The sequence below is a fragment of the Mus caroli genome, chromosome 12, assembly GCF_900094665.2.
Source record: "Mus caroli chromosome 12, CAROLI_EIJ_v1.1, whole genome shotgun sequence".
In the NCBI taxonomy this organism is placed as follows: domain Eukaryota; kingdom Metazoa; phylum Chordata; class Mammalia; order Rodentia; family Muridae; genus Mus; species Mus caroli.
In genome coordinates, this window is record NC_034581.1 from 7,986,698 (window position 1) to 7,996,714 (window position 10,017).

Genomic DNA, 10,017 nt, shown 5'->3' on the forward strand with positions numbered 1-10,017 from the left:
AGAGAGAGAGAGAGAGAGAGAGAGAGAGAGAGAGAGAGAGAGAGAGAGAGAGAGAGAGTACCCTGAGAAGTCCAGGGGGGTGGGCTTCTCCAGGAGGCAGCACAAGAAGAAATGGTGATTGATGATCTAACCAGAGCAGTAGGCAGAGGAATCACGGGTTCTTACCAACGCAACTGGAAAAGATCTCTGCATTCCACTGAATCTTATGGGGGTGGGTTGTGGTGAGGGCGCCCCCATAGCAGCTGGCTGCAAAATGGTATAAGGAAGGGATTGCCATGTTCAGCAGGGCCCAGCCAGAATGGAACTAGAGCCTGATCTGCTAATAAAAAACCCTTTGCTCCCAGAAAGTCCAGTTTTTGTTGGAGTACTTGTATTGAGTAAATGGCTAAAACACCGGTTTTGTTACAGGAATGCCCAACTTTTGGCTTTGTGACGACTGCCCTGCCCTGCGCTATAGTGGGGATATGGTGGGAGAAACCAAGACTTGGTGTGTAATTAGCAGGGCTCCCAGAGAGTGAGAGGAACACCTGTCTAGGATGACTTCTGTGGGATCGTCCCTTTCTACTACCTTGTGTCCCCTCTCAAAGACCCACCTCGATAATCTCCAGCATCTCCACCCGGGTGATCTTGCCGTCACCGTCCAGATCATACATGTTGAAAGCCCAGTTCAGTTTCTGCTCAAAGCTGCCTCTGGAGGTGATGGACAGGGCACAGATGAACTCTCGGAAATCAATGGTGCCATCACCATTCTTGTCGAAGGTGCGGAAGGCGTGCTGCGCGAACTTGGAGGCATCTCCATAGGGGAAGAACTGCAAAGAACACACAAGTCAGGAGCGGGAGGAAGGACAGAGGCCCCAGGGTAGAGTTAGCATGGAGAACGGGCAGAGGCTCATACCATGCCCATTACAGTGTAGTCTGGCTACTGAGCATGGTTGGAGACAGCGTGGGCCTTATCTGTCAGCAGAATGCATTGGTCAGTGACGATCAAGGGAAGGGAGGCAGAAGGGGAGGCCTTCTCGCCCCTTTCTTTGAGCACAGGAATAGACCATTTCCTGTGGAGGCATGTGACTTCCAGATTGATGCGGTCCCAGTCATTCAACACCTTGCTTTTCTGTAGTTCCATTAGTCACCTCCAGGGCAGGACAGAGGCAGGTAGCAGGCCACATGGGGCTATGCAACATACATTTCTAGGTTCCTTTGGGATCACCACACCACAAGATGAAGGGACAAGCTTTCTGCCTCTGTCTCTGGTACCATGACACACTGTGTCACTTCCCTGGGTGAGATACCATTTTTTTTTTTTTAAACAGGGACTTTTCCTTTGCAGAGCAGACATTTAAAAATCCATTAAAAATAGAACATGACTAGGCTTATTGTGAGAGACATAAAGTGCTTTCTCCACAGAGCCAGCAGGCAACAGGCTGCTTGGGTGACAGAATGGACACAAGGAGCAGAGGAGAGGATGTCTATGGTAGGGCTGAGACCTTGAGAGCCAGTTCACAGTGGTCCTGGTTCCCCCTAAGATAGGATCCTAGGTGTGTCACAAACAGCAGGCAGTTCTGAGCGCTGACAACCACATACATGTATCTCAAGACCCCAAACACAAACAAACCACACTGTCCAAAGCATGCGCGGAAGGTCTGTTAGCATTCTGGATGGATATACTGTAAGTCGGAGTTACTGGCGGAGCACCAGGGGTGGTCTCTGCTATTCCTGCCCTAGGTTTTGCTTGATTGGAAGAACGGTGTGAGCAGCCACCAGTGTGCTCCCTTAGCCCATGGCCTCATTGCCCCCGGGGCCATGGATACAATTGTGTCCTTATCTGCTAGGTTACCTTATGCCCTATGCACCCACTTCTTCCCAGAAGCACACTGGAAACTAGATGAATTTCCTCTAGGTCCATCAAGGCAGCTCAGCAGGTAAAGGCACTTGCTGTTTGACACAAATTTGATCCCAGGAGCTCAAGTAAAGTAGGGGGAGAGAACCGGTTTCCATAAGTTGTCCTCTGGCCTCCACCTGCATGCTATGGCACCTGTGTGCGCACACTCATATATATATCACATATCACATGTGGGCACATATAGATTAATAATAAGATAATTTCTTAAATTGGAAAAAGAAAATTTGCCATAGAGATAAAATAGGGCTTTTCATATCAGGATCCTATGTGTATGGCCTACACAGAATTACAGTCTGCAAGAGAGGCCACTGCAGACTGTATCTAGTACAGTAGTTCTCAACTTGTGGGTTGGGACCCTATTGGGGGGGGGAGGGAGTTGTAAAACAGCTCTTTCACAGGGGTTGCCTAAGAACAAAAGAAAACACAGATATAACAGTAGCAAAATTACAGTTATAAAGTAACAACAAAAACAATTTTATGGTTGGGGGTCACCATAACATGAGGAACTGTATTAAAGGGTAACAGCTGGGGGCTAGAGAGATGGCTCAGCTGTCAAAAGCACTGGCTGCTCTTTCAGAGGATGAGGGTTCAATTCCCAGCACTCACATAGCAGCTCGAAACTGTCTGTAACTCCTGTTCCAGGCACTCTGACATCCTCACACAGACATACATGCAGGCAAACACCAATGCACATGAAATAAAATTTAAAAACAAAAACAAAAACAAAAAGGGTCACAGCATTAGGAAGGTTGAGGGCCACTGGCTCTAGTAGCTGTCACTCCTCTACACTGTTCCTGTCTTTGCGTAGCAAAAATCACCCCAACATTTAGTGGCTTAAAAGAAGGGCAATTGTTTTGCTTTCTTTTTTCTTTTTCTATGAATTCGAGCTTTATGCATTAATGCACCAGTGATAGACATAAAACCCAACAGCTCCGTGCCCATTAAGGAAGTTGAAAAAAAAAACCTGAACAAAAAGAGCATGCACTAGATACACTAGGGAGTCGGGAATCCTGTGACATGCCATCTCTGCTTTGGTACCCAGAAGAGAGTGTGACACTCGTCAAGGCTTCCAAAGCTTTGGAGAGTCCAGGTTCGTTTTGAGAGGTCTCCTGAGGTTTCTGCCTGGTGGTTTCTGTTGGTGTTCAGTGGTAACTGTACATTCCCCAGTGCTTGTCGGCCTGGGGTGTAGACCACTGCCTAAGCTTGATCCCAGTCCTTTTCTCAGAGAATCAAAGCCTAATGCATCCTTTTGTCAGTTTGAGTTTGCCAGCCAAGGCCCCTAAAGTCTCGTCTTTGGAGCAGCGGTCTCTCAGGAAGTGCTCTTTCAGCTCCAGGAACTGCTCATAGGTGACCCCAACGTTTCCATGGCTATCAGACAGGAAGGGTGGAGTTGTCTCCATCTTAGTTACTTCTCCCTTGGCTGCAGCTCACTTGAGTTCCATTCTTCAGTTTTCTGTTTTGTTTTTCAGTGTCTCAGAATACACAAACTTCAAAGCTACTTATTGTTTTCACAGATTTCTCCCCCTTCTCTCAATTTCTTTTGAGACAGGGTTTCACCCTGCAACCCTGCTCACATGGTACTCATTATATACACCAGGCTGGCCTTGAACCCTCCTGTTCCTGCCTCTCAAGATCTGGGTTTGCAGATATGTGCCACTATATCTGGCCACCCATCTTACCTTTATGTGGTCCTGAGAGCCAGTATTGCCCTTTGTTTCCTTGTTCCCTAACCACATCATGTTTCTCCCAACCTCCCCTTACCAGTACTTAATCAAAATTACAAGGTTTCTTTTTAAGTACCATCCAGGATGTTGGGGATGCAGAGACCAACAGCTTGCAGTCCATGGTGTGCCTAGACCACATAGCCATTGTGGGAAATCATCTGGCATCTGCCATGCTCTTTTTTAATAAGAGCTGAACCACAGGGTGAACAGAGCTCTGGAAACCTTAGGAAAGGATTCTTAAGGAAGTGGCTTACATCAGTGACCGCTCAGTAGGATTCTCATTTATCCCCTTCTGGCTACTGAGGGACTTGAACATGAGATCTGAACGCCAGATTCTGCTTGCCGAAAGGAGGAAATACATACCTGACATATTCTAACGGGTACGTTTGCTCTTTGTGGGTCACGGGCACCAGTGGAGGTTGCCCCTCTACAGGCAGGTGTTACTCATAGGCTGCTCCGCTTGTAGGAAGGGCCGGTGCTTGAGATCTGGCCCCAGAATGGAGCAGAATCCACCCTTCAGGTTCTCCTGCTCCCTGACTCAGGGTGGTTTATCCAGCAGCCTTTATGCCACCAGGGAGCACTGTGCACTATTCTTTTCCCCTCTCATTTCTGGCAGGGTAATATTTCCACTTGCTTATGTCTCTCAGCATACCTTTAAGTTAAGAGATAGCTGACAGCTTTATCTAAAAATAGCGGGGCACTGTAGGTCAGTATATTAAAAATTAATTTAGAACTGGGAAATACTTGAGAGAAAAAAATCGATCACAGATTTTGGACTATAAAAGTTACTTGTGCCTTGAATAAGGTCTATTTACCGACTCTGGTGGCTCATGCATTTTGCTGGGGAAGAAGTGTTGGATCGAGAGCTGTCGCGTGTCTAGAGTGACCACTTCGTCTGAAAACTCCTGTCGTGTTCTGAGCTTTTCTTTTCAGAGAATATCTCTCCTTTGGATGGCTTAGTATAATCCCTGATGGGTCATTATGGAAAAATGGAGTCACAGTGTATTCAGTCTCTTCAAGAAGAAAGCAGGGGTTTGAACTCAAACCTATTTCTCTCAGTGAAGAATAGAGCCTGAGCACACAGTTTATTCTCCTAATATTATTCTTAACTTCTCCCCACTTCCATATATATTGTTTCAACTTCTATATTAAATATTGAAATGGAAGTAATTTTCATCGGCTGAATTTTCTTGTTACTATTTTAAAATAGGGTTCTCCTGTAGCTTAGGCTGGGCTTGAACGATAAATCTGTCTGCCTGCTTCCATGTCCTTCCATGGATTGCAGGCATGCATCACACACTGGCTTTTGAAATGAACATTGAGATTATACCTTTATGTCTGTATAGGATACTTTGTTACCTCATTTAATCCTTATAATAAAGCCTGGTATTATCAATTTTATTTTAGACCCAGGCAGAGTTGGTACACTCAGTAGGCAGAGACAGGCATTCTGCTTCTTACCGCCTAGATCTAGTACAAACTCCCTAATTTTTCAAGCTTTGACTACTTATCCATGAAATGAAAAACATGAATAAGTAAAACTGAGGGAAGAGGAGTTAAGACAAGATTTCTCTGTATAGCCTTGGCTGTCCTGGAACTCTGTCTTTAAATCAGGCAGAACCACACTTGTGATTCTTGTAATCAGGAGTTGATTGAGGAAATAAACAGAAATCCATGTTTGTTGAAATGTTACATAATTCCTAGCTTCCATCATCCCCAAAGCCTGAAATTCTCTCTCGTTTGTCGCCACCTGCTGGCAGTATATATGTGCTTCAGAGAAATGGCTAAAATGCAATCCAGGATTATTTTTGAGACTGGTTCTTTCTTTCATTTTAAAAACGTTTCATGAGCAGCTACTATGTGCCAACCTTGTATTAACTGTTAGTAACACAAATGGAAACAAAGCAAGCATTAATGACAGTGGAGGAGTTTATGGTAGTTTGAATGAGAATGGCCCCAATAAATTAATATATTGAGGATGCTTGGTTCCTAGTTGGTAGAACTGGTTTTGGGAAGGATTAGGACTTGTTGGTAGATGTATGTCACTTGAGATTTCAAAAGCCCACGCCATTCCCACTTGTTCTCTGCCTGGTGTTTGTGAGTCTGGATGTGAGCTCTCAACTACTGCAAAGTGCTGTGCCCCTACCCTACTACCACAGTAGCCTTGGGCTCACCCTCTGAAACTGCAAGCCCCAATAAACTCTTCCTTCTCTAAGCTTCCTTGGTCGTGTTGTCTCATCACAGCAATAGAAAAGTAACTAAGAGAAGATATCAATTAAACTACTTCATAAATAAGTTCAGAATACACATTGTATATAAATTCACAGATGAGGGCAACAAACACAAAATTATGAGTTTTAAACGTTAGGAAGATAAGCAGTCACTTTCTCTCACCTTCCCAGGAGGCTTAACTATCCTTTGATCTTCTGCATTGTCTTGAGTTTCAGGATCACATAAATCTCCATTGTCCCTGCCTGAACTCAGCCCTACTCCAGGGAGACTAAAACTCAGGAAAAGAGAGACGACCCTATGAAATGCCTGTGGTGTTTGCTTTTCTCTCTAGTAGAAATGGGAGTCGTTATAGAACCAATTAGCTCGACAGCAGCTTTTCCTGAGACAGGGGGTGGTCCCTGATTTCTTTATGGGGTCTTCCCAGCACTGACGACTGAAAGGTTCACTACCTCTAAGAGGTATCAAGGCCCCAGCCTTTCTGTGATTAACGTTAGAAAGTCATGGCACCATCCTGTCTTTCTTCAGACCACCAGAGTGGGCACAGAAATGGTCTCAGAGCACTAAGCCTTCCATACAGGCTGCTGTCCCTCACTTAGCCCTCCTCTGCATGTAGTTGCTGACGGATTATGTCTCAGCTGTCAGGAAGTTGTGTGAAATTTAGAGAGCATGATGGAGTGTGTGTGTGTGGTCATCACCCCAGAATCTCCCCGTATGGCAAGATGCCCACATGTTCTTCCTGCTTCTCTGTAATGAGACATGACAGTTGCTCTTGAATCCCCCAACTGACCGGCAATGGGGAAGCACTGTACAAGCCAGACCATGGCCTGGGCCTGGCCCAACCTACTCTGATGGCTGATACATTGTGCCAGGAGCGTGTGACACCAAGGGCATTGCAGGGCTCTGCCAGCTCCCCAGCTTCTAGCTGAAGATTATATGTACAGCCCTCAGATCACAGAATGGGATTCTGTAGGTTAGTCAGCCTGGAGCAGGGGTCGAGATGGAACCAAAGAGAAGAGACCTCTGGGTGGCCGTGCTGCAGAGGGCCATGGAAGAGACCAACACTCTACCCAACCATAGGGCTCAGTTGTTATGAAGATGATCTCCCACTGTTCATTCTGGCCTGTGAACTCAGATTCTTCTTTTTTTAATTTTAATTAGGTATTTTCTTCATTTACATTTCCAATGCCACCCCAAAAGTCCCCCATACCCTCCCTCCCCACTCCCCCCCCCACCCCCCCCCCCTTCTTGGCCCTGGCATTCCCCTGTACTGAGGCATATAAAGTTTGCAAGACCGATGGGCCTCTCTTTCCAATTATGGCTGACTAGGCCATCTTCTGATACATATGCAGCTAAAGACACGAGCTCTGGGGGGGATACTGGTTAGTTCATATTGTTGTTCCACCTATAGGGTTGCAGACCCCTTCAGCTCCTTGGGTATTTTCTCTAACTCCTCCATTGGGGGCCCTGTGCTACATCCAATAGCTGACTGTGAGCAGCCACTTTTGTGTTTGCTAGGCTCCGGCATAGCCTCACAAGAGACAGCTATATCAGGGTCCTTTCAGCAAAATCTTGCTAGTGTGTGCAATGGTGTCAGTGTTTGGAGGCTGATTATGGGATGGATCCCCAGGTATGGCAGTCTCTAGATGGTCCATCCTTTCATCCAAGCTCCAAACTTTGTCTCTGTAGCTCNTTCCATGGGTGTTTTATTCCCAATTCTAAGAAGGGGCACAGTGTCCTCACTTTGAGCTCAGATTCTTAGTTAAGACATGGTAAGCAGCGCCCGCCACTGAGCTACCTCTCAGCCTCTTGTTCTTGAACATCCACACAGCTGTGAACACAGGCACAGCAATGGCTTGTACTGAGGAGTTATAGGTCAACTTTTGACACAAGCTAATTGAAAACCTCAATTAATAAAATGCCTCCATAAACTTGGGAGCTGACTCTGTAGACCAGGCTGGCCTCCATCTCATAGAAATTGGCTTGCCTCTGCTTCTCAAGTACTGGGATTAAAGGTGTGCCCTGGGGCATTTTCTTAATTAGTGCTTGAGGGAGGAGGGCCCAGATCATTGTGGGTGGTTCAATACCTGGGCTGCTGGTCCTGGGTTCTATAAAAAAGCAGGCTGAGCAAGCCATGAGGAACAAGCCAGGAAGTATCATCTCTTCATGGCCTCTGCATCTGCTCCTGCCCCCAGGTTCCTGCCCCATCTGGAGTTCCCATCCTGACATTCTTTGGTAATGAACTGAAGATGTGGAAGTGTAAGCCAAATCAATCCTCTCCTCCCCAATCTGACTTAGTCATAGTGTTTCATCACCGCAGCAATACCTTAACTAAGAGGAGTTGGTACCAGGATAGTGTGGCATGGCTGTCACAGACCTTTCCATGTTGTTTTGGGTAAGATTATGGTGAGCTAGAAAAGCCATGTACTCTTGAGATCTCAGTGGGCTGTTTTGTAGGAACTTGGATGATAAGAATGTTTAGGGCAAGGCAGATGATGGAGGCCTGGTCTGTGAAGTTTGATAGGGAAGTTTAAAGACTATGGGGCCATTTGTTATTTTGAATTAAGATTCAAATATCTGGGGCTGAAGAATTAGCTGTGATTAACAAGATACCAGAATTACTGACATGTGAAACCTTTGCTTTCCTGGGATACTCAATGCTGGTCATCTGGAGCTGAGAAATTGGCGATGACTAAAAAGGAGTAGCATCACTGAGGTGAAATCTTCTGGGAAGTGGCCCCCTGAGAGCCAGCACACAGAAGCTGGCTTCCACCCGGGGCCAAGTGCTGGCAGTTGATCTTGGTAGTGGAAAGAACCACTCAGGTGGCACTGACTTTGAAGCCAGGAAGGGATCATGGATGACAGCTGAGGCTTGGCACTGTGTGGCAGGATGAGAGTACCTGGAGAGAGCCCAGGAGAGGCTATGGTGAAAGTTCAGTCCAGTTTCAGCAGATGACCCCAGCATTTTGAAGATGCCAGTACCATGGGATGGCCACCAAAAACAACAGTAGCTGTGGAGTCAGAGTAGTGACATAAGCCTTTGGAGGGGCCCAGCTGATCATGAGTAGAACCCAGAGAGTAGGACATTTAATTATTTACACTCCTGGAGTGTGGTTTTGCTTTGTTCTTCCCTCTGAAAGTAAGAAAATATTTAACTTATTTTTGAATTTTACATGAGCCTCCACAGTTGAGAGATTTTGAACTTTTTCAAAAGAGATTTTTCAAACAGACTAAATATTTTAAAGAAACTGAACTTTTAATATTTTTGAATTTGTAATGACTGTGAGAATTTAAAAAGTTATTTACGTTTTTCATTTGAGATCTGGTGATGAGTGAGAAGGGAAAGGTAGTGGCTTAACAGTGATGTGTTTGTGTGTCCACTTGACAAGGGGCCAATGCAATGGCTAGTTTTACGTAAACTTGACATAAAACACAAGCAAAAGTCATCTAAGAGGAAGAAACCCCAAAGTCTCACCCACTGTGGATGATGATCTCATAGATGCTGCAGTTTGGAGTCCCATTTGCATTAACTTTCTGTTTCCTGTGTATCCTAACATCTTCCAAGATCACTTGCAGCTTAGGGGTAGGGAATAGGAGTAAATGCTGCCCAGGACCCCAGTTGCGGGTCATGTGACCCACTCCCTTCCTTTCACTATGGAGTATAAACAGCTTCCTCGCCATTACCATAGACCTACCCATCATATACTCTTCTGGTTACTTCCATACTGCCAGGTTTAGGGCGCTTTTACTCCCAGAGAGGACAGGATGACTATGTCATGCCTGGAGGGAGAAGCCATGTCATAACAGACCTCAGTGTACATATACTGGGCTGCTGACAAGTCCTTGAGGCTGACCCAGTTTTTAGTTTTGGCCACCAGCTTTTCAATTCCATGAGGTCTAACCAGGATGTGACTCCAATGCCTTGGCTTCTGTTAACTCCACTGACATGGGACACTGCTGGTTCTCACCTCTCTTCTGCATATCCACTTCCAGGTCTCTACTCCATTCTTCCCATAACTCCAGAGGAAGCAAAGAGCCTATCAGGAATCTGCATCCAGTTTCTGGGCCCTTTTCCTGGGACTTCTGTTATATCTCAAGGCTCTTGCCCTTTGGCTGCAGCCCTGCTCTCTCTCTCTCTCTCTCTCTCTCTCTCTCTCTCTCTCT

The 10,017-nt window shown here is 45.9% G+C and overlaps 1 protein-coding gene across 1 annotated transcript in view; it reads right to left on the reverse strand.

The window, feature by feature from the left end:
• Positions 1-10,017, reverse strand: part of Vsnl1 (visinin like 1) — a 113,897-nt gene that overhangs the window by 7,966 nt on the left and 95,914 nt on the right. Inside the window, exon 3 of the mRNA XM_021179367.2 lies at positions 594-809. Coding sequence (XP_021035026.1) covers positions 594-809 — 216 coding nt within the window. The remainder of the gene's footprint in view (positions 1-593; positions 810-10,017) is intronic.